The 27,913-nt window shown below is 40.3% G+C and overlaps 2 protein-coding genes, 1 long non-coding RNA gene and 1 pseudogene across 3 annotated transcripts; all 4 read left to right on the forward strand.

Moving 5' to 3' along the window:
- The first annotated feature begins 734 nt into the window (after positions 1-734).
- Positions 735-1,978, forward strand: LOC118878644 (histone-lysine N-methyltransferase SETD1-like). Its single transcript, XM_070995841.1, has 3 exons — positions 735-929; positions 984-1,617; positions 1,678-1,978. Exons 1-3 carry the CDS (start codon positions 799-801, stop codon positions 1,849-1,851), a joined length of 939 nt encoding a protein of 312 aa, XP_070851942.1. The 5' UTR covers positions 735-798; the 3' UTR covers positions 1,852-1,978.
- A 614-nt stretch (positions 1,979-2,592) lies between these two features.
- On the forward strand, positions 2,593-5,505 carry LOC139352778 (histone-lysine N-methyltransferase SETD1-like; annotated as a pseudogene).
- Positions 5,506-7,109: 1,604 nt separating this feature from the next.
- LOC108017039 (histone-lysine N-methyltransferase SETD1-like) lies at positions 7,110-9,043 on the forward strand. The gene is made up of 2 exons (XM_036821686.3): positions 7,110-8,705; positions 8,760-9,043. The coding sequence occupies exons 1-2, from the start codon at positions 7,177-7,179 to the stop codon at positions 9,004-9,006; spliced, it is 1,776 nt and encodes a 591-aa protein (XP_036677581.3). The 5' UTR covers positions 7,110-7,176; the 3' UTR covers positions 9,007-9,043.
- A 4,759-nt stretch (positions 9,044-13,802) lies between these two features.
- Positions 13,803-14,306, forward strand: LOC136117535 (uncharacterized). Its single transcript, XR_010655065.2, has 3 exons — positions 13,803-13,916; positions 13,974-14,063; positions 14,126-14,306. It is a non-coding gene; the product is annotated as an uncharacterized lncRNA (long non-coding RNA).
- Positions 14,307-27,913: the final 13,607 nt, after the last annotated feature.

Raw genomic sequence — 27,913 nt, forward strand, 5'->3', positions numbered from 1 at the left:
CGCGAAATCGAGATAGATCCCGCGTTTGAATCAGATCAGCAAAGTACGCCAAAAATAAATGGAAAGTGTCGTCGCTCTCCTACACTTTTACCGCCACCGGGTTACAATGAAAATATCATCTATTAAAAGATAGATGATTGTGAACGAAAGTTCACAAGATAATAGAATTTACAGCGATTCTGAGGAAGAGCGAGAGTACCACGATTGGCCCCAATTGAAAGAGAATTTTTAGAGGAACAAGAGAAAAATTTCGAAATTGTTTTGGATGAAAACTTGATATTGTCTAATCCTATATCAAACAGCAGAAAGACCCCAATTTATATGAATGAAGATAAATCTACCTTGCAAACTTATTAAGACTTCAGAAGTTTAAATTATATTATTAATATAGAACCTGATAAGGAGAAGGAATCAGACGCCAAGAAATATGGTGAAGAAGTTTTAAATGGTTGTTACCAAATGTGCAAAAATTCAAAGAACGAAACCAAAATATCTCAATCACCAGCATCTTCAGACGGTGGCTTAGCCAAGCATCGCAGGCCAGTCAGGTTGCGCTGGAACATTGTTTATTCAGGCCAGTCAGACAGATCCCTTTGGCGGTATTTCATCTGGAACATTAAAGGATAGTAACTCTATGTTGGAACGAAAATCGGCTAACATTATAATTGTTGATCAAATGACTTGGTCAGGTCAGGTCCAGGCAGACCTCGAAAGGATACTATTCGCGATTCAATTCCGCGTATACCTAATGCTATAGCCGAGTTGGCACGAAAAACAGCCAATTTTGTACCTTGTGAGATGTATAAAGCTCGTGACCAGAATGAGGAAATGGTAATTTTATACACTTTCCTAACTAAAGGCATCGATGCAGAAGACATTAACTTCATAAAAATGAGCTACTCGGACCATTTGCAAAAGGAGCCATACGCGTAAGTGATTTTTAGTGAACGCTGAGATTTTATTATATGCTACATTTTTTCTAGTATGTTTTTAAACAACACCCATTGGGTGGATCACTGTACAACCGACCGAGCTTTTTGGCCTCCACCACAAAAAAAACGTAGGAAAGATGACGAACTATTGCGCCATAAAACTGGATGTGCTCGAACTGAAGGTTTTTACAAATTAGATTTACGAGAAAAGGCTAAACACAAGTACCATCATGCTAAAGCCAATACAGAAGATTCCCATAACGAAGACCGTAGCGATGAACCTACAGCACTCACCAATCACCACCATAATAAACTAATATCCAAAATGCAAGGAATTTCCCGTGAAGCGCGCTCAAACCAACGCCGACTTTTAACTGCTTTTGGTTCGATGGGTGAATCCGAGCTTTTAAAATTTAATCAGCTCAAGTTTCGGAAAAAGCAGCTTAAGTTTGCAAAATCGGCAATACATGACTGGGGATTATTTGCAATGGAGCCTATAGCTGCCGACGAAATGGTTATTGAATACGTTGGTCAAATGATTAGACCCGTTGTTGCAGATCTGAGGGAAACAAAGTACGAAGCAATTGGAATTGGCAGTTCCTATTTGTTTCGAATCGACATGGAAACTATTATCGATGCAACTAAATGTGGAAACTTAGCACGATTTATAAATCACAGTTGCAATGTAAGAATTCGTGGTTATAATAGTAATTGTTTTACTAATGTACTTTTTTTCTGATTGCAGCCGAATTGCTATGCAAAGGTCATTACGATTGAGTCTGAAAAGAAGATAGTTATATATTCAAAGCAACCAATTGGAATCAACGAGGAAATTACGTACGATTATAAGTTTCCATTGGAAGAAGAAAAAATACCTTGCCTATGTGGCGCTCAAGGATGTCGGGGTACACTTAACTAAAGCTTATTTATAAATTAATTTAAAGAATTTTCAATTATAAATTAAATATTTTGGATCCCGTAACTTAAGTTTGTATATTATATCCAAAACGGGTGCTCGTGTAAATAAAAACAATAGTACAATAAAATAGTTCTTAGTTACATTTTCATAGCAAATTAAACATTTTTATTTAAACCAATAAAATTCAATTAAATCGTCGAGTTTAGAAGTGTATATAAAATGCTATAAGTTTTCAATTAAATTTTAAAATGATTATATCGATCTTAAAATTGAAGTCATTTAAAAACAAGTTATAAACTGTAAATAATTACATTTAGAGAGAAAACTCAATAAAATCGTATCACTCAGAAGTAGCAGGGATTGCATACGAGGAAAGGTTCGGTACCTTTTTTTAGACATTTGATTACGTTTTTGGAAAACAAAATTCCTTTGAATTTATTTAGTATTTTGTTTTTATACTATTCTAAATGGGAAACAAGCTAAGTTAAAAATTGAAAAATTAACGAAAAAAAATCTTTTCAACAAGTTTACAGTGCACAAGTAAAATTTTTATTCACTTTTATGTGCCCCTACCAAATACGTCGATATATTTTTATCCGTTACTCGTAGAGTAAAGAGTATACTAGGTTGGTCGGAAAGTATGTAACAAGCAGAAGGAAGCGTTTCCGACCCCATAAAGTATATATATTCTTGATTAGGATCACTATCCAAGTCGATCTATGCAAATATAATGTAGACTACATGATAAGTTATAACCATTCAACGGAATGTACAGCCATATTTTTGGTGTGGATTTTGGATCTTGTCTTGTGTCTTTTGAAAATAATTCCGATTCAAACAAGTCACGTAAGGAATATGAAAGCTTTACAACAACCCAATGGAGCAAGTGATATATCAAGGGACGAGGAAATATTAATTAGGAAGGAAATGTCTAAAAACAGTTTTACAAGTGAAAAAGAAAAACTTGATGACAATACGTCTTTATCAAGTTTATCTTCCCATGAGGATCCTATCCAAAGTGTATTGACTTTGGAAGATGGGGAATATAAGAGACCTATTGTGCCGTCGTCTTACATGTATCCAAATTCAACAGATCAAAATCAATTTTATTACCATTCTTCTGGCTATGGACATTATCCTTCCGGTATCTCGCCGGACTCTGCTTTTGCTAGCCGATTTGCCGCCTACATACAGTCCGATTACTTGAAAGGCGTTGGGTCATTTCATTTTGATTCGATTGCTGAGCCCTATGACTACCATATAATTAATGTTTCGGACCAGAATAATAAGATACCCTTAAAGGTATAAAAGGTTATAAACTATATTGCCGAAGAGTTACAGCGCATTTTAAAAAGAGATGTAAGTAAGCGCATGATTGAAATAACGGCATTTAAATATTTTGAGACATGGTGTGACGAGCACACATTAAAATCTCGACCAAAACCGATATTGCAGAATCAACCTACAATACAACTTCAAATTTCCTCACAGAAACTACGTATAACGAGAAGCCTGCAGACATTATTCATATAATTAATACGCAACGGGAAATCGCAGATTTTCAAACGTTCTCAAGTATAAGTTTAAGAGCGGCAATGCTCAAGTTACCATCGTTTCGGCGTATAAGAAATCACTCTAGTCCAATTCCAGACACGGGAATTTTTTTGGAAAGAGATTTAAGTGACCAAGAGGAAATGGTACAACGTTCAGACTCAGAAAAGGAAGATTCTAATATGGGCAGCTCTGATACGACAGCACTCTCAAATTTAAAGAGTGAAATTTCAAACCATGACTCTGATGTAAATTCAAAACGAAAAGGAAGTGCTTCCAGCTTTTTTTCGTCTCCATCCTCATCTAGTGAAGCTGAGTATGAAGGCAACGAATGTGATGAAAAGGAAGGAACGAGTGAAAACGATCTTCAAGACGAACATAATCAAAAAAATCGGCATCAACGGAAAAAAAAGATTAAGAAAAGAAGCCGAGGGGTTTTAAGAGATAATGAAAGTGTTGACCTAAGAAACATGTTTTCAGACTCTGATGAGTACAGGAAAAACGACATAACGAAACGCACAAAAAAAAGTAATATTTATTCCGATACCGATGAAGATAATGAAGATACTAAATTGAAAAATTTGTTTCCTGCGTTACAAGAAAACAAAATGTCATCTATTCCTTCTGATCTCGAAGATATAAGTAAAGATAGTTGCTGCGAATTGCGCGAAATCGAGATAGATCCCGCGTTTGAATCAGAGCAACAAAGTACGCCAAAAATAAATGAAGAGTTTCGTCGCTCTCTTACACCTGTACCGCCACCGGGCTACAATGAAGAGGCCATTCAAAAGATAGATGATTGTGAACGAAAGTCAGTTTTTGACTATAATAGAATTTACAGCGATTCTGAAGAAGAGCGAGAGTACCAGGAAAAAAGAAGAAGGAATACTGAATACATGGCCCAAATTGAAAGAGAATTTTTAGAGGAACAAGAGAAAAAGTTTGAAATTGTTTTGGATGAAAACTTGCCATTGTCTAATCCTATATCAAACAGCAGAAAGTCCCCAATTTATATGAATGAAGATAAATCTACCTTGCAAGCTAATTTAGGCTTCAGAAGTTTAAATTATAATATAAATATAGAACCTGATAAGGACAACGAATCAGACGCCAAGAAAGATGGTGAAGTAGTTTTAAATGGTTGTTACCAAATGTGCAAAAATTCAAAGAACGAAACCAAAATATCTCAATCACCAGCATCTTCGGACGGTGGCTCCAGCCAAGCATCGCAGGCCAGCCAGGTTGCGCTGGAACATTGCTATTCGTTACCGCCCCACGCTCAGACAGTTCCCTTTGGCGGTATTCCATCTGGAACATTAAAGGATAGTAACTCTATGTTGGAACGAAAATCGGCTAACATTATAATTGTTGATCAAATGACTAGGTCAGGTCCAGGCAGACCTCGAAAGGATACTATTCGCTCTCAAAGAAAAAAAAAAGATTCAATTCCGCGGATACCTAATGTGAAGAATAAAATAGCCCCAATTGCAGATGCTATAGCCGAGTTGGCACGAAAAACAGCCAATTTTGTACCTTGTGAGATGTATAAAGCTCGTGACCAGAATGAGGAAATGGTAATTTTATACACTTTCCTAACTAAAGGCATCGATGCAGAAGACATTAACTTCATAAAAATGAGCTACTCGGACCATTTGCAAAAGGAGCCATACGCGTAAGTGATTTTTAGTGAACGCTGAGATTTTATTATATGCTACATTTTTTCTAGTATGTTTTTAAACAACACCCATTGGGTGGATCACTGTACAACCGACCGAGCTTTTTGGCCTCCACCACAAAAAAAACGTAGGAAAGATGACGAACTATTGCGCCATAAAACTGGATGTGCTCGAACTGAAGGTTTTTACAAATTAGATTTACGAGAAAAGGCTAAACACAAATACCATTATGCTAAAGCCAATACAGAAGATTCCCATAACGAAGACCGTAGCGATGAACCTACAGCACCACCATAATAAACTAATATCCAAAACGCAAGAAATTTCCCGTGAAGCGCGCTCAAACCAACGCCGACTTTTAACTGCTTTTGGTTCGATGCGTGAATCCGAGCTTTATTATTTATTTATTATTTATAAATTAATTTAAAGAATTTTCAATTATAAATTAAATATTTTGGATCCCGTAACTTAAGTTTGTATATTATATCCAAAACGGGTGCTCGTGTAAATAAAAACAATAGTACAATAAAATAGTTCTTAGTTACATTTTCATAGCAAATTAAACATTTTTATTTAAACCAATAAAATTCAATTAAATCGTCGAGTTTAGAAGTGTATATAAAATGCTATAAGTTTTCAATTAAATTTTAAAATGATTATATCGATCTTAAAATTGAAGTCATTTAAAAACAAGTTATAAACTGTAAATAATTACATTTAGAGAGAAAACTCAATAAAATCGTATCACTCAGAAGTAGCAGGGATTGCATACGAGGAAAGGTTCGGTACCTTTTTTTAGACATTTGATTACGTTTTTGGAAAACAAAATTCCTTTGAATTTATTTAGTATTTTGTTTTTATACTATTCTAAATGGGAAACCAGCTAAGTTAAAAATTGAAAAATTAACGAAAAAAAATCTTTTCAACAAGTTTACAGTGCACAAGTAAAATTTTTATTCACTTTTATGTGCCCCTACCAAATACGTCGATATATTTTTATCCGTTACTCGTAGAGTAAAGAGTATACTAGGTTGGTCGGAAAGTATGTAACAAGCAGAAGGAAGCGTTTCCGACCCCATAAAGTATATATATTCTTGATTAGGATCACTATCCAAGTCGATCTATGCAAATATAATGTAGACTACATGATAAGTTATAACCATTCAACGGAATGTACAGCCATATTTTTGGTGTGGATTTTGGATCTTGTCTTGTGTCTTTTGAAAATAATTCCGATTCAAACAAGTCACGTAAGGAATATGAAAGCTTTACAACAACCCAATGGAGCAAGTGATATATCAAGGGACGAGGAAATATTAATTAGGAAGGAAATGTCTAAAAACAGTTTTACAAGTGAAAAAGAAAAACTTGATGACAATACGTCTTTATCAAGTTTATCTTCCCATGAGGATCCTATCCAAAGTGTATTGACTTTGGAAGATGGGGAATATAAGAGACCTATTGTGCCGTCGTCTTACATGTATCCAAATTCAACAGATCAAAATCAATTTTATTACCATTCTTCTGGCTATGGACATTATCCTTCCGGTATCTCGCCGGACTCTGCTTTTGCTAGCCGATTTGCCGCCTACATACAGTCCGATTACTTGAAAGGCGTTGGGTCATTTCATTTTGATTCGATTGCTGAGCCCTATGACTACCATATAATTAATGTTTCGGACCAGAATAATAAGATACCCTTAAAGGTATAAAAGGTTATAAACTATATTGCCGAAGAGTTACAGCGCATTTTAAAAAGAGATGTAAGTAAGCGCATGATTGAAATAACGGCATTTAAATATTTTGAGACATGGTGTGACGAGCACACATTAAAATCTCGACCAAAACCGATATTGCAGAATCAACCTACAATACAACTTCAAATTTCCTCACAGAAACTACGTATAACGAGAAGCCTGCAGACATTATTCATATAATTAATACGCAACGGGAAATCGCAGATTTTCAAACGTTCTCAAGTATAAGTTTAAGAGCGGCAATGCTCAAGTTACCATCGTTTCGGCGTATAAGAAATCACTCTAGTCCAATTCCAGACACGGGAATTTTTTTGGAAAGAGATTTAAGTGACCAAGAGGAAATGGTACAACGTTCAGACTCAGAAAAGGAAGATTCTAATATGGGCAGCTCTGATACGACAGCACTCTCAAATTTAAAGAGTGAAATTTCAAACCATGACTCTGATGTAAATTCAAAACGAAAAGGAAGTGCTTCCAGCTTTTTTTCGTCTCCATCCTCATCTAGTGAAGCTGAGTATGAAGGCAACGAATGTGATGAAAAGGAAGGAACGAGTGAAAACGATCTTCAAGACGAACATAATCAAAAAAATCGGCATCAACGGAAAAAAAAGATTAAGAAAAGAAGCCGAGGGGTTTTAAGAGATAATGAAAGTGTTGACCTAAGAAACATGTTTTCAGACTCTGATGAGTACAGGAAAAACGACATAACGAAACGCACAAAAAAAAGTAATATTTATTCCGATACCGATGAAGATAATGAAGATACTAAATTGAAAAATTTGTTTCCTGCGTTACAAGAAAACAAAATGTCATCTATTCCTTCTGATCTCGAAGATATAAGTAAAGATAGTTGCTGCGAATTGCGCGAAATCGAGATAGATCCCGCGTTTGAATCAGAGCAACAAAGTACGCCAAAAATAAATGAAGAGTTTCGTCGCTCTCTTACACCTGTACCGCCACCGGGCTACAATGAAGAGGCCATTCAAAAGATAGATGATTGTGAACGAAAGTCAGTTTTTGACTATAATAGAATTTACAGCGATTCTGAAGAAGAGCGAGAGTACCAGGAAAAAAGAAGAAGGAATACTGAATACATGGCCCAAATTGAAAGAGAATTTTTAGAGGAACAAGAGAAAAAGTTTGAAATTGTTTTGGATGAAAACTTGCCATTGTCTAATCCTATATCAAACAGCAGAAAGTCCCCAATTTATATGAATGAAGATAAATCTACCTTGCAAGCTAATTTAGGCTTCAGAAGTTTAAATTATAATATAAATATAGAACCTGATAAGGACAACGAATCAGACGCCAAGAAAGATGGTGAAGTAGTTTTAAATGGTTGTTACCAAATGTGCAAAAATTCAAAGAACGAAACCAAAATATCTCAATCACCAGCATCTTCGGACGGTGGCTCCAGCCAAGCATCGCAGGCCAGCCAGGTTGCGCTGGAACATTGCTATTCGTTACCGCCCCACGCTCAGACAGTTCCCTTTGGCGGTATTCCATCTGGAACATTAAAGGATAGTAACTCTATGTTGGAACGAAAATCGGCTAACATTATAATTGTTGATCAAATGACTAGGTCAGGTCCAGGCAGACCTCGAAAGGATACTATTCGCTCTCAAAGAAAAAAAAAAGATTCAATTCCGCGGATACCTAATGTGAAGAATAAAATAGCCCCAATTGCAGATGCTATAGCCGAGTTGGCACGAAAAACAGCCAATTTTGTACCTTGTGAGATGTATAAAGCTCGTGACCAGAATGAGGAAATGGTAATTTTATACACTTTCCTAACTAAAGGCATCGATGCAGAAGACATTAACTTCATAAAAATGAGCTACTCGGACCATTTGCAAAAGGAGCCATACGCGTAAGTGATTTTTAGTGAACGCTGAGATTTTATTATATGCTACATTTTTTCTAGTATGTTTTTAAACAACACCCATTGGGTGGATCACTGTACAACCGACCGAGCTTTTTGGCCTCCACCACAAAAAAAACGTAGGAAAGATGACGAACTATTGCGCCATAAAACTGGATGTGCTCGAACTGAAGGTTTTTACAAATTAGATTTACGAGAAAAGGCTAAACACAAATACCATTATGCTAAAGCCAATACAGAAGATTCCCATAACGAAGACCGTAGCGATGAACCTACAGCACCACCATAATAAACTAATATCCAAAACGCAAGAAATTTCCCGTGAAGCGCGCTCAAACCAACGCCGACTTTTAACTGCTTTTGGTTCGATGCGTGAATCCGAGCTTTTAAAATTGAACCAGCTCAAGTTTCGGAAAAAGCAGCTTAAGTTTGCAAAATCGGCAATACATGACTGGGGTCAAATGATTAGACCTGTTGTTGTAAATCTAAGGGAAACAAAGTACGAAGCAACTGGAAGTGGCAGTTCCTATTTGTTTCGAATCGACATGGAAACTATTATCGATGCAACTAAATGTGCAAACTTAGCACGATTTATAAATCACAGTTGCATTGTAAGAATTCGTGGTTCTAATAGTAATTGTTTTACTAATGTTCTTTTTTTCTGATTGCACTCGAATTGCTATGCAAAGGTCATTACGATTGAGTCTGAAAAGAAGATAGTTATATATTCAAAGCAACCAATTGGAATCAACGAGGAAATTACGTACGATTATAAGTTTCCATTAAAAGAAGAAAAAATACCTTGCCTATGTGGCGCTCAAGGATGTCGAGGTACACTTAACTAAAGCTAATTTATATATTAATTTAAAGAATTTTCAATTATAAATTAAATATTTTGGATCCCGTAACTAAAGTTTGTATATTATATCCAAAACGGGTGCTCGTAATAGTAAAATAGTTCTTAGTTACATTTTCGTAGCAAATTTAACAGTTTTATTAAAACCAATAAAATTCAATTAAATCGTCGAGTTTAGAAGTGTATATAAAATGGTTTGAGTTTTCAATTAAATCTTAAAATGATTATAATCGATCTTAAAATTGAAGTCATTTAAAAATAAGTTATTAACTGTAAATAATTACATTTAGAGGGAAAACTCAAAAAAATCGTATTACTCAGAAATAGCAGGGATTGCATACGAGGAAAGGTTCGGGGTACCTTTTTTTTAGACATTTGATTACGTGTTTGGAAAACAAAATTCCTTTGAATTTATTTAGAATTTTGTTTATATACTATACTAAATGGGAAACCAGATAAGTTAATAATTTAAAAATTAACAAAAAAAATCATTTCTACAGGTTTGCTCTGCACAAGTAATATTTTTTTTCACTTTTGTGTGCCCCTACCGACCAGTATCACAGATATTAATGAAAAATTGACAAAAATCACAGAGCACAAGATAAACTCAACCGGTCACAAGCGACGCTGAATCGATATATCCCCTGGCTCTGAATTTAATGTGTATCTATTGCACATGTCCGCCATACATCCAATCTCCTTGTTGCTTGCTGAAATTGACCAACTTATTGTGCTCGGTGACTTATATCTTCCAAATATTTCTTGGTTGGAGAGTGAGGACTCGTGGGCAATGATTCCTGGGATGAACATGACTTTATTGATTCATACATACATACATTCAATCTCCTTGTTGCTTGCTGAAATTGACCAACTTATTGTGCTCGGTGACTTAAATCTTCCAAATATTTATTTATTGCAGAGTGGGGACTCATTGGCAATGAATTCTGGGATGCAACATGATTTTATTGATGGTGATGATACTATCAGCAAGTTAACTGGATTCACAACAATATTGGTCGTCTTCTTGACTTAATCGTCGTTTTTGATAGTAGCGATGCTGAAACTAGTCGTATTCCGCCACTGTCTTTACCTGAAGATTGTTATCATCCTACCCTTCAGCTCTGGTTAATAAATTTATAATCCTAGGACTGCAATAAATGTACAGCCTAGTTTGTGTTTAGGAGGACTGATTACCCTAAACTAGTGGAATCTTTATCGACAGCAAGCTGGTCCTATCTAGTTGACCTTCCTGTTGATGATGCAGTTGGGTACTTTTATGAAGTCCTTGACCGTCTACTTGATGAACATGTCCCTCTTTCCTCTATGACGAATTCTTACAGCTCTCCATGGTTTACCCGTCAACTAGCTTATCTAAAGAATAAAAAAACCTGACTTTTTAAACGGCTTAAAATATCCGGCTTGCAGACAGACTTCCCCAAAATATAGTTCAGCTAAGGCGGAATTTGTCCACTACAATTTTGAATGTTACAAAAATTATCTGTCTTGTTGTAAGCGTGATTTTAAAAGTAATCCTACACTTTTTGCTTTCGTCAATTCTAAACGGAAATCCAACTGCTTCCCTTCTTGTTTTTTTCTCAATAATAATGTAGCATCTGATGATAATGATATTTCCAACTTTTTCGCAGATTTTTTCAATCGACATATACGAAATGCAATAGTGTTATTAATTAAGATTTTCCATACCCACTATCTCATTTTAAATCTCATTGTTTAAAAAAGGGAACAAGTCCGATATCTCAAATTATCGTGGTATTGCTACACTCAGTTCAATTTCTAAACTTTTCGAAAAAATTATTACCTCTCAGTTGCAGCATCATTGATCTTTTTCGTGTTCTTTGTGACGATTATAATGCACTGTATCACGTCTTACTGTTTAATAGGCCTAATGCAACTAATAACGATAAACTTAAGTATTTGCTATCATCCAATAGTTTGTAATTTTTATGTTGCAAACCATTCTATATGAGCATGTATTTTAAACTGTCTATTGTTATATCGTCTTTTAGGGCTTGGGGCTCCGCGCGTAATAAGTATTGGTTGTCGTCGTAAGGGCCACTTGTTTGTACTGTCCAGAATATAAAAAACCCTGGAATGAAAGAGGATTACATGCCGGTCCAATCAAAATTGCAACTCACCACAGGTAGAAAAGTCCTGCAGCAAACGATGCCAAACGGTATCTAAAACCGCCATTGTCCTGAAGCTAAAGGCCTGTAACGAACACACTCTATGAGCGCTGTCCACCCTAACACCTCTGTCTATGCTTTGACCGGTCTGCTCAGAGAGATGGGTGTGGGTTTGTGTTAAGATGAAACAAGAGTGTAACAGATCTAACAATAGCAGACAGAGAGACGGTAACGATAAGGATTTTTAGCCCAGCGGCTAAAATTCGGACGAGAGACTGTACCTATCGAAGACGGAGGCCCATATGTTATTGGCCACTTTCTATACCCACCCTACCTGTGAAGTCTCATTAGACTCCACCCTTAAAACAACCGCTGCGCTACATCCTCTAAGGTGCCCGCAAAAGATCACAAATTAATTCATCTTAAATTTCATTTGATACGACAAATACGATAAATGGTTCATGTTTCTAAATACTACAAGTCCTAACACTAAAACCTTAAAACTAAGCGTTCTTCACGCCAAACGACTCTCTATATGATCGTGTGCCAGTACAAGATTATCAAATAGGAAAAGAAATGGATATTTAGTTTGCGTTAAATTATTACGAAATTGATTACATATTTTATCGATATGCGGCAAACTTACTCAAAAATTACAGAAAAGCTTTTAGGCGGATTACGTTAAAGTATATAAGGGCAAACGATTCTTATTTAATATTTATCAATACGCGAATGTGGAAGAATTTACATATATATATTTGTACCAAAAGTGTGCGGGCTCAGACAAGAATGAATATATATATGTAGGAATGTAAATGATTTACGGCTATGCCGTACTTACAAACTCTCCAACGAAGTCAGCAGGCCTGATGACGATCGATGTGCGCTGTAGAATAGTTTGATTTAGGTTTATATATGTCATACTATGTTTTAAGCACACACGCAAGTATAATGGCTAAATAGGAATCGTAAATTAAATTAGAACTTGTCGTACAAATATTTAGAATAAGAAAATTAAACTACAATCGCTTTAACGATACAAAAACGAGTTAGCAGTCCCGGCCAAAATTAACTGGAAGCCAGAATTGGAATTTAAATTCCAATTGGGATGCGGCATCTGCCTCCGCTGTCTGGCCCGAATTGCGCCGAATCGGCGCCGGTGCGATTTTCGCCCGAACTGCAACGTGATCCGTAGATCGTGGTACGGGCTTGGCAAGGTCAAAACCTCACGCGGGTTGACGGCGGCGATCCTTGAAGCCGCTTATGATTCGACGATGATGAAATTTATCCAGGTGTGGCAAAGATAAAAGATTCCCTTCAGTTCTGCAGTAGGGACGCGGTGACATGGCTCAAGGCAAAAAGCTTTTTTGTTTTTTTTTTGTGCCTAAAACGCTGTGCCGCTGTTGACGTCAGCAGAGAAGTCGGCGCAGTGTAGAAGACTGCCTACGAAAACGATCGTGCAACAAAGAGAGGCAGATATTCGGAGCTTCCCTCTCTTTCTTTGTCTTATAATCTGCCTGCACTCGGCGCTCTCAGAGACAAATTTCGGCAGGTCCGTTATTTCTTTTGAGTTTCTCCGTTATGTCCGACTAGCGACTAATGTTTTGGCGGAAAAATTTTCGTGGCGCAGCGACATGTGAATGCCCTACTATTTTAGGAGCATTATTGTATATCGAAAAAAAACAACTAATATTGTTTTATAAAAGTAAATAATTTAATAATAATTTACTTTTATAAAACAATATTAGTTGTTTTTTTTTCGATATACAATAATGCTCCTAAATTATTAGGGCATTCACATGTCGCTGCGCCACAAAAATTATAGATTATAGTAAAATTAAGTAAATTGAATTTACTTTTAATGTTGTGCTTACGTATTATACATTAATATTACAATATAATTTTTTAGTTAAGTTATAGAAATTTAGTTCGTTAAAATTTATTGAAATATTTAAAACATTTTAATAGTACCATTTTTGAAGAATTCCTTTTTATATTTTTTACTAAAAAAAGTAAAAGTTATGTAGTCGGATATTTTTCGCTTTAGAAAGGGTATAGGTGCAGTGACACGTGCCAACTGCGAAGAGAAAACAAAAGAAATCATTCATTCTGTTTGAGTTATTGAGGGAAGCAAGCCATTTAAATTGTGCGCAGCAGATTTACTTCTTTCGTTTTTTAAAGTGAAAATACTAAAGTCAGGTGAGTGTTTCATTAAGTTGAAGATGTTGTGCATTGATCTTAGTTTAAAGTATTAAGGTATTCAATGGGTTCCGTAAGCCGAAAGTGGATGATGAAATGTTTTGCGCCAATAAAATTCCTGCAAAGGGTGAAACACAGCTCTAAAAGGTAAATATGCAAATAAACAAATAAAACGAATTTTTTAAGCATATGACCATAAATTTTATCAGGAGCGTTGGCCAAGGATTCGGAGGACCCGGACAAAGGTTTAAGGAAGGCGATGACCAATGAAAAAAGCAAATTAACGTAACATAAAATTAGGCTTACTAACAATAATTGTCCTTTAACAGAAAACCTAAATAACATTATTTAATTAAAATATATTTAAAAGTATATACAAATTTATGTATTTTAAATTCTATAAGTAAAAACTCATGGGAAAAATTCTGATTTTCACAAGTGATTTCACTTGGGACGTGTCACTTGCAAGTGATTTCATAAGTGAAAACTCATGGAAAATTTTTGATTTTCACAAGGGACGTGTCACCGGCTCGTTACAGGCCATACGAAGGCCATAAGGAACAAGTGAAATTCCGTGGGACTTCGAAAAATTTTCACTTGTGAAAATGCGGACATCCCATACAATTTTCTATATGGAGCGTCACTTGTTCTTCACTTGTGCAAGAGGACATGTCCCACGGGATTCACAAGGTGATTCACAAGTGAAACTTTTTTTTTGGAACTGAAGGGTTCTTTTCACGATTAGATTCTTTAAATATATCGTCGAATTGTCTTACCACCAATATTGGGAGTGATAACAGGCCGTACTAGTCAAACAAAATTCCAAGAATTTCACACGCGGATGTATGGATGCGAACGGATTTAAAAATGTAACACTTTACGCAGGGAACGAAGCGATCTCGGGAGAAGCTTGCGACAAAAAGGAGGAAATCATGGCGTCTTGAGTGGATGTAGGATGCACAAAATCCCCAAAATCCATAAAAATGGTATTTTTGGTATTCGAGCGAGGATCGGATCCTTGCTACTGAAGGGTTGCATCTGGGCTATTTATGTTAATTACCATGAGTAATGTCTTAACTAGGAATGCCAACTTAACCGAATATACTGACTCCCACAACCACAGCTTTGATTTTTAGTCCCTGTGACTAACAATAAAAACTGCAAAAGGAGTCAGGAGGGATCACCAGATGTCCTTGGCATGGAATTTACCAAGCTTCTTGCCGTTCATGTCTTCCAGAACATATAGTGATTGACCAAGTTTCTCCTTAACACGTGCTTTTGTTCCGACTGGGGCTAGCTTTGCGTTGAAATTGTTGGCAGCGATGCTCATCGCAAAGTTCCGTTTTGTCACCTCTTGACCTACTTCGAACGATCTAGGCCTCGTACGTAGGTTATATGTGCGCTGGTTCGTCTCATAAGCTTTGCTTAGATGTTTATGGATGCTTGCACGAATTTTCTGACACTCGTCAGTCCTTGAAAGGTTGATGGATGAGGATATAAGCTCTCAAAGCCGCGTTAATTGAACGGTTGACTCTTTCCGCTGCGTTGGACTGCGGAGCCTAGGCACCAGTGAACATGTGGCGCAGGCCATATTTCGAAAGGAAGTCGGAGAAGTCACGGCTTTTAATCTGAGTGCCGTTGTCACTCACGACTGTCTCAGGCACACCAAAGCAGGGAAAGATTTCGTCCTGCAATATACAATATATACAATATACTGACAATATACTGACACTTTAGTGGTACATTTTTTCACTGGCTTTAGAAAAGTGAATTTAGAAAAGTGATCCAGGATAATCAATATGCCTATATTTCCAGACTTGGATCGCGGAAATGGGCCAATAAAATCCAGATAGAGTCGTTGAAATATCCTTTCGCTATGCATTTGAGCGCCCATAGGTGCGTTTCGCAGTTGCGTATGTAGTCCCGCACGTTGATTACCATGTTTGGCCAGTAAAAGCGGCGGCGAATGCGCTCTAGGCATTTGGTCATTCCACAATGCGCAGATGATGGTTGGTCATGGGCGGCACTGATCGGGTACGAACAATTTCCAGCAATCGTCTGGTGAAGTGTCAATTGAATTGGGAAATGCTGCACGGTGATAGATGAAGTCGTCGACTACTTGGAAATCAGGTAGCGTGAGGTCGAGAATTTGTTCCAGAGTGCAGAGTATTCTTCCGATTGGAAAGCATCTGAAGCGAGATCGATTTCAGGGTGAACCTCAAAATTCAGCGCAGCAACTTCAACGTCCTCGAAGGCACGGGATAGAGCATTCGCCACGACATTTTCACATCCTTTACGATGCTCGATTTTAAATGAGTAACCCTGAAGTTGGATAGCCCATCTGGCCAGTCTACCGCTTAAATCAGATTGATTCATAATGTTGAATTCACTAACAGCGCTAATCTTGTTTGACTTGAAGTGTTCCTTCTCCAACCAAATATCCCAAGTAATCTACCCGTTTCAGACAGAACTGACTTTTCCTGCTTTTCTCAGCTGGGTGGCTACCTCAGAAAGATGTAGAAGATGGTCTTCAAAGTTGTTTGACAACACTAAAAGGTTATCGAGGTAGACTAGCACATGCGCCTTCAGCTGATACGGTATTACCAGGTCCATTAAACGGCACATGGTTTGCGAAGCGTTGGTCAAACCAAATGGCATCCTTTTGAATTGGTACAGCGAACGGTTCGGTATCGTGAACGCTGTCTTTGCACGGGACTCTTGATCTAGGCAGATTTGCCAAACCGCATCCTTGAGATCTATTTTAGATTTGCAATGCACTGGCGGGAGACGACTTAGCAGACCTTCCATAATAGGAATCGGATAAGCATCCTTAACGGTAAATGCATTAAGTTTCCTCGCATCGAGACAGAAACGAACCTTGCCAGGTTTGACGTGCAAGGTAACCGGAGAAGACCAAGGCGATGATGCTGCCTCTTCTATGACGTCCATTTCAATCATGCGATCGATTTCGACACACAAAAGCTTTTCCTTAGCTGGCGCTTTGATTTCTGTGCGTTGGATAAACAGATGTGTGAGGGGTCGTTCTCTGGTTTGTATTCAATTTCGTTAACTGAAAACGAAAGTTGGATGGAAATGCCAAAGGTTTCCCAGAAATCCATGCCGCATATGACGCTGTGTTGAATAGAGGGTACTATTAAGAATTCAAATTTTCAATCTTTAGAGTTGTACGTCAAGGAAATGGAGATTGTGCCAGCCACGGATTGTGTTTGACCGTCTGCAGTACGGACTACGCTTTTGAATTTGTTGTACAGTTTGTTAGATATTATTTGTTGGGCAAGCTTTCCACCAATGACACTTTTGTTGGCTCCGCTGTCTAAGAGAGCTGAATATTCGTGGCCGAATATCTCTATCATTGTGGAAGGCCGGATGTTATTCTTTTTGTGGATGATTGATGAGATAATGCAACGGTTAATAGCTCGTTTGCGCATGCAGAATTTGCGTATACGCAAGGTAGAACGACGTTTGTAAGCAAAGATAGAATTGACACTAACAGGTTTAAGCTTTCGCTTAAGATACTCTTGCAAGTACAGATGATATGGATTGAACGCTTTAGTAGTCGGTACATCAGGTTTGGGAGTAGACAAATCAGGTAAATTATCCGTTGCCGCAGCATCCGGAGTACTTAGAATATCCGAGGCTAACGGCGGACATTCATTTTGCGAATGTCCTGCTTGGAGTTTTATGATACCGATTTACATTTTGCACAATTTGGTTTATATACATCGGGTATGCCGCAACCGTAACAAAAAATACGGCGAGGTTTTAGACAATCATGGTACCTGTGACCGGTTTCATCACAGTTCCAACATATGAATTTATCTGCAGGCTTAATTGCGCAGACTTCGCCTTCGACAACGGCTTCGCCTTCGGACTGATCTTCAGAATCGTATTCGTGAAGAATTGTGTTGACAAACCGTTTGTTTACATTAGGGCGTTGAATTGGCTTCCATCGAGTGCTACGATAAAATTCTTCGTGGCGGTGACACGCCTTACGCAAAGCTTCCAAAGAAGGGGTGTCAACATGCAGTAGCTCAAGTTTCAAGTCTGGCTTAAGATTGTGGCGCCCTTCGCTGGCTAGCTCACTATCATGCATGCACCCAAAAAAAAATCTTTGAGTGTCAATTTGATAAGTGTGGGTGAAAATGACACTACACCTAGGATCAAATTTTTGGGATCAATTTGATCCTAAGTGAGTGTCAAAAGTATACTACATTGTATGAAAAATGTTTTTTGATCCTAATTAGTGTCATTTTGACCAAATCCAGGGTCTCGTCGATACCAATAATTGTATTTCTATTTTCAAAATTCGAACTGCGCCTATCGTGCACCCAAAAAGAAATCGTCATCGATAGCAAGCGTAGTTATCGGTAAAGCATTGTGAGCTCGACATTGCGAAAAAGACGTCAAATATTTCAGTGCAAGGTGCTAGTGTTTATTGAATCAGTAAGTACATTCCTAATAATATAATATGTAATATGTATGTAATGTATGGAATGTGTACCTATTCGTTATTCTTCGAATTCATAGATACACAGTGCACATATATATGTATGTAAGCATGTAAGCACTGACGGTCACATCGCTTGCAATTTTTGAATGCAATATTTTTTGTCACTTAAGTTCACTATGGAGGACAACGATTCTATGCAGATGGCCCGCCTATCCACGTATGTACACCTGGTCGACAGCAGCAAATTTATAAGATTAAAAATACACATATAACTTCAATTAAAAAACCAAATTTGTATTAAAAAAAATGAAAAAGAAATTATTGGTCTTTTTTTTGGGTGTGAAATTAACAGTTAATTCGTGTCATATTGATACTAAAATCGTATCAAGTTGACCCTAAAAATGGCCTTTTTACACCTCGAATGAGTATCAAGTTACTGTGAAATAGTATCAATTTGACCACATATTCTTACTAAAAAATGCCAAAGCGTAGTGTCCTTTTGACACCAAAAAGTGTTAAATTGATATTTTCGAAAATATCAAAATGTCACCAAAATAGTGTCAATTAGATGTTCTTCGTATCAGAGATTTTTTGACACTCAATAGTATCACATTGACACCTAAATAATGGCATATTGATGACGATTTTTTTTTGGGTGTGGGCTCTCGGAGGGAATTAGCTATGATAAGCATTGCGTCAAGAAAGTCTTCAAAACTTTCGTTTGAACCCTGCTTACGACGACGGATGGCACTTTTTATTTCACGGTCTGATCTCTGATCTGATTATCTCTCCTTTAAGCGTCTGCATAATACATGCCAACTCACGTCATCTACCGACCAATGAACACGCCAGTAAAAAGATAGAGCAGGACCTGCAAATAGCAAATTTGCAAACTGCGACAACAAATCGAAATTTCCGTTTAGGCTTTGTGTACTGAGACAGTTTACACGGTATATAAAATCCTCAACTGCGATGCCTTCCGCTGACCCACTGAATTTGATTCGCCAGTTGGAAATCACATTTGAAATTCTGTCAGGACGATACAAAGAAAGATCGCTGCGATCGCTTCGCACATCCGGAGATTTCCTAACTCACTGACTGTTTTGGCCCTGATTGTATTGAATACATGCTGCGTATTGTTATCTACAAACGAAGACCTATTCAATTGGCTAAACATCTGAGTCATTTTTTCTGTGATTGTATCTGTCATGGTTACTTGAAATGTTCTCCGGTTCTCCAACATGCTCTTTTGAAATGCTCGCATTTGATTCGCAAGACTTTGCTGATCTGGGTCTTCGGTTGTATCTGAGTCATTAGTTTGCCTATTGTCTTGATAGGGATTCGAGTTGACATTCTGTGAGAAAATAACATTGCTCTGATTATCGGCGTTACGATCATCATTAGATTTTGCATACCGGAATTTGGATTCGATACCGTCTGGGATTGAGAACATGTTGGACAAGTGTTGTTATCCTGCAGCCAGTTTTGTAGACAAGCCTTATGAAATAAATGTTTACAAACAGTTTCAATTAAATCCAATTCGAAAACTACTCCATTGCAGAGGGTGGACGTCACTGAGTCATCATCACCTAGAGAAACTAGGTTCTCGTTGCTGTGCCTAACCGACATTTTTAAACGACTTAAAACCTAACTAAACAACTAACTAAACTCAAAAACCTTAAAAGAGAAAAGGAAGCTATACAATATGCGATAGAAATATACGATATGCGATAGAAATATACGAAATGCGATAGAAATATACGATATGCGATTGAGGTATACGATAATCATTCAACATTGACAAGACGAGAAAGATCCTTGAGAAATAGGGAATGCGATAGTATCATAAAAATAAGAGGGGCTTGTTCTGAGGAGTAATGTAGCAGCAGGTTGATTGTTGTTCGATAGGTACTAAATATTAACTGAAAATGTTTGTTTAATGTTTAATTATATAAAAAATATATTTTGAGGTCTAACCAATCAAAAGAGGGACTAGCCGAATTTTTGCAGCAAGAACAAATCTCGATTTTAATTGGATAGAAGATGTGGTTTGAAAACTGAAAACCTGGTAAAGAACCGACTTTAAATCAGAACTAAAATTCCGAAGTATCTAATAATCAAAATGGAATGTTTTTAACTATAATGTCCGAGTGTGACCGAACTGATAGAAAAACATGTAACAAAAGTATAACATTTCTGCTGATATGGCTCCGAATCTATTCAGAGTACCATCAAATCCAAGTCAAAAATGAAATACCAACTGAAACTACAATTTTACAAAAATGGACGGATTGAAATATTTTCGGGAGGCTCGGCTGTCAAACGACAGATGCCTGATCAGGCATCTTTGAGCGTTGTCCACCCTAACACGTCTGTCTACACTTTGACCGGCCTGCTCAGGGAGATGGGTGTGGGTTTGTGTTAAGATGAAACAAGAGTGTCACAGATCTAACAATAGTAGTCAGAGAGACGGTAACGAAAAGGGTTTTTTAACCCAGCGGCTAAAATTCGGACGAGAGACTGTACCTATCGAAGACGGAGGCCCAGATCCGCTAATGAACCGCTGCACGCGGCACCTGCTCCTTGCTGTGCGCTGAGGGAGGACTGTTAAACTTCCGTCAATTCCGAGAACTCGCACGTGTCTCCGCTGTTTTCCGGGAATTGCGATTAGATTCTTTCAATATATCGTCGAATTATCTTACCACCAATATTGGGAGTGATAACAGGTCGTACCAAAATTCCAAGAATTTCACACGCGGATGTATGGATGCGGACGGGCTTAAAAATGTAACACTTTACGCAGGGAACGAACCGATCTCGGGAGAAGCTTGCGACAAAGAGGAGGAAATCATGGCGTCTTGAGTGGATGTAGGATGCACAAAATCCCCAAAATCCATAAAAATGGTATTTTTGGTATTCGAGCGAAGATCGGATCCTTGCTACTGAAGGGTTGCATCTGGGCTATTTATGTTAATTACCTTGGGTAATGTCTTAACTAGGAATGCCAACTTAAACGAATATACTGACTCCCACAGGACAACGAACGGCATAGTCTGGTAGGAGCTGAGAATAAAAGCAAAGGAAAGACAAGAACAGACCAACCGAAAGCTGTACTGGCAGAACCAATTTTGCTAATTCTCCGTTGCCTAAGGTAGGGAGCGCCTCGACTATCACTGGACGATAGTGGAGATCGATGGGCACAAGAAAATCGGCCAAGGGTGAAACATCGCGACGAGCAGGTGGCAAAACCTTTCCATCGGTGGATGTAGAACGGAGGAACGACAAAAAGGAGGACAATACAGTAACGAGCAGCGAGCTCGATAGTCGATGAGTATCGATATTCTTGTGGGAACACATCAAGGCAGTCGCAGAGTGAAAGAATGCAAACATGATCGACAACAGTCGCTGTGGAACTCAGGATAGAGATGTGCGCGTCGAGGGAGCATCAAGGAAGCAACGAAGGAGGGACGAGGGAGAGTCGAGGGAGTCATCGAGAGCAACGGAAGGACTCAAAGGCTACTGAAACCACGAGGATTAAAGCCGAAGAGGAGGAACGAGTATATTTTGTTTCCCGAAGAAAAGGGGAATGTCAGGAGTTGAATACTTCCCAGAAACTGCAGCTGTTGGACCGAGAGGTCCAACAGGATCCGTGGACTTTAAACCTGGAGTGGAGAGTACCAGCGGGCCGCGAGCAAAAGGGAAATAACGGTTCTTGGATACCCTATATAGGGCCGCAGAGTTTTGGGAGCTGGATCAGTCGATCACGAGAAGTCAATCCGTCAAGATGTGTCAGTTATTAAGGTCAAAGAACTAAGTCAATCAGCAGCACGTAAACAGAACGTCAAGTTGTCTGAAGCAGCGCCGTGGGAGACTAAGAGGAGCAAGGTCGCTACGTCGAGACGTTCAGGATTGGGACATCAGGAATATCCGGATTGAGACACAGGCAGCTAAGGTCCAGAGGGCATCAAACGGCTAAGTCAATGCGCCTTGTTTCCTACTTTGTCCCGACCACATCGTGTCACACCCCCAGTGGGTTCGTCAGAGTCGAGCAATAGAGTCCTGCGACGAGCCGTGAGCTCGGGGGATGAGTTGTCTAAGCCCAGTGTGTCCAGTGAGTAGGACCAAAAACGTCACGACCGCCGCGGAGTAGTCACTGAGTATCGTAGCAACATATCGGACGACTAGCAACAGGGTGAGGCTAGGGTGGATCGTTCGTCTGCACTAGGTGTAAAGCAAAGTGAACTACTAGGCAGCTTCCTGACGTTAGTTTTGACTGTCAGCGTGAACTAAACGAAACTCTATTGGGACCGTCCGGGACAAAGCCAGAGACAGGCGGTCATTGTCTCGAAAGGCGTTGCCCTGGAGAGCAAGGCACCTGTTCACCCTAGTCTGACGCTTACCTAAGCCCCCAAGGTCGATCTCTCTGCGAGTCCAAGGCGCGACAAGAAACCTAAAGTCAACCCGTCGGCGAACAAGCAGAGGCGAGGGACACCAGGGGCATCTTGAGATACAGGGAGAAGTCAGCAATTGCCGAGTCAACGCGTCGACGAGCCATGCTCGTCTTGGTATAATAGTGATTGGACGCACGCTTGAATAACACAAGGAAAACCTGAGAGGAGTGTTCCGGCGTCTAATGAAAGCAAACCTCAGTTCGGCAAAATCGCATTTTTTTAAAGAAGGAACTCACTTACCTGGGATATCTATGGAAGGAATAGGCACAGATCCGGAAAAAGTAGCCGCTGAACTGGAACCCCCCTCGATCGCCAAAGAACTCCGGCAATAACTGGAAGTAGCGTCGTGGCACCGTCGACTTGAGCAAGATTTTTCAAGAGTTGCAAGCCCTTGAATGACATGCTACGCAATGGCAGTAAGTGGAAGTGGACACCGGAGCAACAGATGGCGTTTGAGGAAATGAAGGCAAAATTCGTGACAGACCCAGTACTAGCAGGCCGGACTTTAGCAGAACTTTCACCCTACAAACAGGCGCCTGCGACTACGGCATCGGAGCAATACTGACCCAGGACACCGAAAAGGGCGAGCCGATTGCTGAACGACGCGGAAAACAACTATTCAACAACGCATAAGGAGCGCTTGGCAATTGTCTGGTCAATCCGAAAGCTGAAGTCGTATATGGAAAGCTATCACTTTAAAGTAGTAACCGCCTGTATGGCTCTGAAGTGGAACGCCCTTCAGAAAGGATCGCCAGATGAGCCCTGTTGTTTCAACAGTATGACTTTGAGATACCGTACAGAAAGGGTCACCTAAACGTGGTGGCTGACGCCTTCCCAAGACAACCAATACCAGAGACGCTATGAGGCTTAAAGGAGACAACAGCGCCAATGGCTTTAGGAGGTTGCAGCTGGATCAAGAACGTGTGGAAAAAGATAAATGTATATAAATATCTCAGCGTCTCAATGGGGAAACAGGCGGGACACGTAGGAAGCCAAAGGACAAGTGCACTGTTGGCAGCCCGGTACTACAGGCCACAGAGACGCACGAGCCCTTGTGAGGAGACTTGAATGGGACTTAAGACAAATCAAATGCAGGCGGCTGGCAAAATGATAACCCAAGTGCCAGAAGAACCGTGGGCCACTGTGTGCGCAGATTTCGTCGGGCATCCAAATGATGTTGGTCCTGATAGACAGATTCTCTAAATGGATAAAACAAGTGCCGCTGCGCAGTGCGATAGCCGAGTCGTTCATAAAAGCGTTTAGGGAGGGGTCCGGATGGTGGTCAATATCATCACAAAAATCCTGTGCAATAAGAGCAGTCGAAGTGGAAGGCAGTGCAGAGGGTGAGGTAGAGGGAATTCATTCTTGAAGCTGTGGTCCTTCTTGTGAGGAAAAGGAACCTAAGTTTCCCAGGTGAAGCAGGGTGTGGTGCTTAGATCCGCATGCACGACAATTAGTGGAGTTGCATTGCCGAACTTGATGACAACTTATGCAAAGACCGGGCCGTTTCGCTTCTTGAAGCCTATTCGCAGCAGACAGGATTTTAAAATTCTGAAAATAAGAAATGGAGTCTAATGTGACTTCACAGGTAGGGTGGGTATAGAAGGTGGCCAATAACATCTGGGCCTCCGTCTTCGATAGGTACAGTCTCTCGTCCGAATCTTAGCCGATGGGTTAAAAATCCTTATCGTTACCGTCTCTCTGTCTACTATTGTTAGTTCTGTGACACTCTTGTTTCATCTTAACACAAACCCACACCCATCTCCCTGAGCAGGCCGGTCAAAGCGTAGACAGATAATTATTACAGAATATACAAACCCAAGGGTTAGAGTTCGAGGCAACATATACTGATCTACGCGCATTGGGTATTCTGTTACTTCCCACCTGATTGCCCGGCGCATAGTTTGCCATGGCGAAATCCATAGTCTCCAACGTTCTGCATCGCTGCTACAGAAATGATGCCACTGACTCCCACGTACAGCAGGAGAGACGAGAGTGCGTTTAATGTCGAGATCAGAATTCGTACTGACTTTACAAAGGGACAGCCAGCCGAATGCTGGGCCCAAGAATGCAAGTACACAAAAATGACACAGCTAGATAGAGAGAGATACCTTTCGCGATGCAATTAATATTAGAGATCAAATTAAGGCGTTAATTAGCTGCAGCGGCTGCGTGACCCGACATCTAGCGAATAGTGGTTGTGCAATAGAGTGTGATGTGCTCTGTTACAGGTGCGACAGCGATTTTTTGATGGACAGCTCGATAGTTGGTGACGACTGCATAGGCAGTTAAGGCAGAGCCGGTGTAATTTCACGACATCAAAACGCTAGAGCCAAGCAATCTGTGTGAGGGTGTCAAGCAATATACACATGATGCGTTGGTTAGCGAGAATGACGAGTTTTGAGGTACTTCCATTATTTTTTCGATTTTTTCTCGTCCTCTTCTTGGGTATCGACCACCAGTTTAATGCGAGTAATATTTCGCTTAATGCTTGCGCGCTGACGTTTAAGAGCTTCCAATATATCCGTTGACATTGTTGCGATGAAGGTTTGCGAATGCGGACGAAAACGAAAATGACGCGGTGAATGTGGCAAAGTGGCAGTTCCGTGCGGTAACTCCAAAGCAAAGCGACGAAAACTTGAGACTGTACCAGCAGCGGCAATTGGCGATGTGCAGACAAGCGAAAACAACAAATCGTTCACAAAAGAACGGAGCGAAGAGGACTAAGCGATTGAACGCGCGGTCCATGCACACACACAAGCGACGAGATGTGAGAAAGAGAGTGGCGAATAGTTTCGTTACTTTTGCGAATTGAGAAGTTTGAGAATCGACTATTAATTGTTATGAATAGTTAATAACTTTAATGTTAAGCTCTTGTGAGGAGTTGAATAAGTCCCCACCAATCTAAGCAGCAGCAGCAACAGATGGCCGTCCGCTTACCAGATACGCGGCGAATTTGCGTAGTAACGGCGCGGCAAGGAGCGGTTGGAGAAGAAGAGAGTTTGGAGGCCAATGTGAGAGAATAAGAGAGTTTGTAGACCAAGGATGGAGTATGAGAGAGTTTGGAGACCAAGGAGAGGTGAATGAGAGGGGCGAGACTTGGCGGGCAGAGCAAGAGTGCCGTGTGAAAAAGGGTATAACAGAACTCCACCGGACTTTGGACTCTGCCGTGAACTTTGAACCGGGAGAAGATGTGCCACATCTCGGCAGCGGAGTGGCACACAGGCGTGCCACATGCATCATCCGTCCCAGCGGGACGACAGCAGTGGGCAGAACCTCGGTTGAAAGCTGTGCGTAAAAGGCAAGTGGGTTCATTCAAAACGCGTTGTCCTGGAGAAGCCCAGCCAAGCAGTCCCGGAACGGCGGCTGCCCAAGGACACGCAAGACAAGAAACAGCGCAGAGGACATCGGCAGCGACGCCAGCAGACATCACGGGCAGCCACGTCACCATCGCCGCGCGGTGCTCATTGGGGAGCGCAGGAATGTCGCGGGCGTCAAGCATTAGGGTGAAGCCGAGTGGAACGTTCGTCAGCGTTAGGCGTAAAGCAAAGTGAGCTACTAGGCAGCTTCCTGGCGTTAGCCTTGACTGTCAGCGCGATCTGAGCAAAAACCTAGAGGGGCCGTCCGGGACAGAGAAAGGGACAGGAATTGCCTCGAAAGGCGTTGCCCTGAGAGTCTGAAGGCGCGACAAGCGACCTCGAGGAAGAGCATCGGCAAGAGAGCAGAAGCGGCCACTATGAGCGTCCCGAGACACAGGAGCCTGCGGACGTCAAGTCAACGCGTCGACAAGCCAGTAGAACCAGAGCGAGGAGATACCAAGGCCAGCCACACACCCGCTGTATTAATAAAACGAGAATAACACCCACTTTTACCATTCAAACCCTATGTTTTCTCACTGATCTACGGGGCAGTCACGTCATATAAATTTGGTGGGACGAACACACAATCTTCTGAGCTAGCCGCACGAATCTCGTAGAGATCAGACCAATCAAATCAGTTCGTTACATCTGGCGCCCAACGTGATTGTCCCAACAGTGAAAGCAACACAATAAAAATGTGAAAGAAGTGAATTTACTGCCTTAAAAAGGAGGACTTCGCCCATGTCGCGTAGAGGCTTAATGTCGCACTGGAGGGCACGCTAGACGACATGAGGAAGGCACTGTCGGAATACTACTCAGAACGACCCACAACTCGTCGACATCTGGGCCAAGCTGGAAGCAACATAACACGACAGAGCCGGCCACCACCACCCCAAGCTAGACGGCAGCAGGCAAAAGACGCACCACGCGGAGACGCACCACTAACGGGCAAGCTAATCGAGGAGCAGTTGTCCGCAGCTGTGGATCCGTTGGTGTTGGGATGGAACTTCCTGAAACAAGTCGGAAACGAGATAAGATGTGCTGGAAACGAGATAATAACACCAGCCAGGAGCAGACACAATGGATGCCTCGTGGAAAAGCTATCGGTAGCAGTCGTTCAACAGGTAAACGAGTTGGACGATACTACATGGTTCCTGGAAACAGAGCATGCAGACTTCAGTACAATGACGGGAACATCGAATATGGCAGAGGATCAGATCAAAATGAAGGATGACAAGCCAATCAAGCAGAGATCCTACCCCCAAACAAACCAAAAGCCCAAGGGGAAATCAACACAAAGGTTGATGAGCTTCTCCAACTGGGGTTCATAGAGCATTCAAAGAGCCCATACAGCTCCCCCATCGTGATGACAGGCAAGTGGAGACTGTGTGTCGACTTCAGATAGATCAACGCGAAGTCTAAGAAGGATGCCTACCCAATGCTCCGCATAAACTACATCCTAGATCAACTAAGGGAAGCGCGGTACATCAGCAGTTTAACCTGAAGGATGGATACTGGCAGATCCCACTGGAAGAGAATAGCAGGCAATACACGGCGTTCACGGTACCAGGCAAAGGTCTATTCCAGTTGAGGGTAATGCCGTTCGGAATCCACTCGGCGTCGGCAATGTTTCAGCGAGTTTTGGACCAAGTAATTGGCCCCCAGGTGTCACCTCACGCATTCGCTTACCAGGATGACATAATAGTGATCGGTCGC

Source organism: Drosophila suzukii, chromosome 3 (assembly GCF_043229965.1).
Source record: "Drosophila suzukii chromosome 3, CBGP_Dsuzu_IsoJpt1.0, whole genome shotgun sequence".
In the NCBI taxonomy this organism is placed as follows: domain Eukaryota; kingdom Metazoa; phylum Arthropoda; class Insecta; order Diptera; family Drosophilidae; genus Drosophila; species Drosophila suzukii.

Excerpts from the sequence above, each read along its gene's own strand:
- LOC118878644 (XM_070995841.1), top strand. The coding sequence starts at position 799 with ATGTATAAAGCTCGTGACCAGAATGAGGAAATGGTAATTTTATACACT. Across the intron at positions 930-983 it reads TTGCAAAAGGAGCCATACGC|TATGTTTTTAAACAACACCC; the intron begins GTAAGTGATTTT and ends CATTTTTTCTAG. Across the intron at positions 1,618-1,677 it reads TTATAAATCACAGTTGCAAT|CCGAATTGCTATGCAAAGGT; the intron begins GTAAGAATTCGT and ends TTCTGATTGCAG.
- LOC108017039 (XM_036821686.3), top strand. The coding sequence starts at position 7,177 with ATGGTACAACGTTCAGACTCAGAAAAGGAAGATTCTAATATGGGCAGC. Across the intron at positions 8,706-8,759 it reads TTGCAAAAGGAGCCATACGC|TATGTTTTTAAACAACACCC; the intron begins GTAAGTGATTTT and ends CATTTTTTCTAG.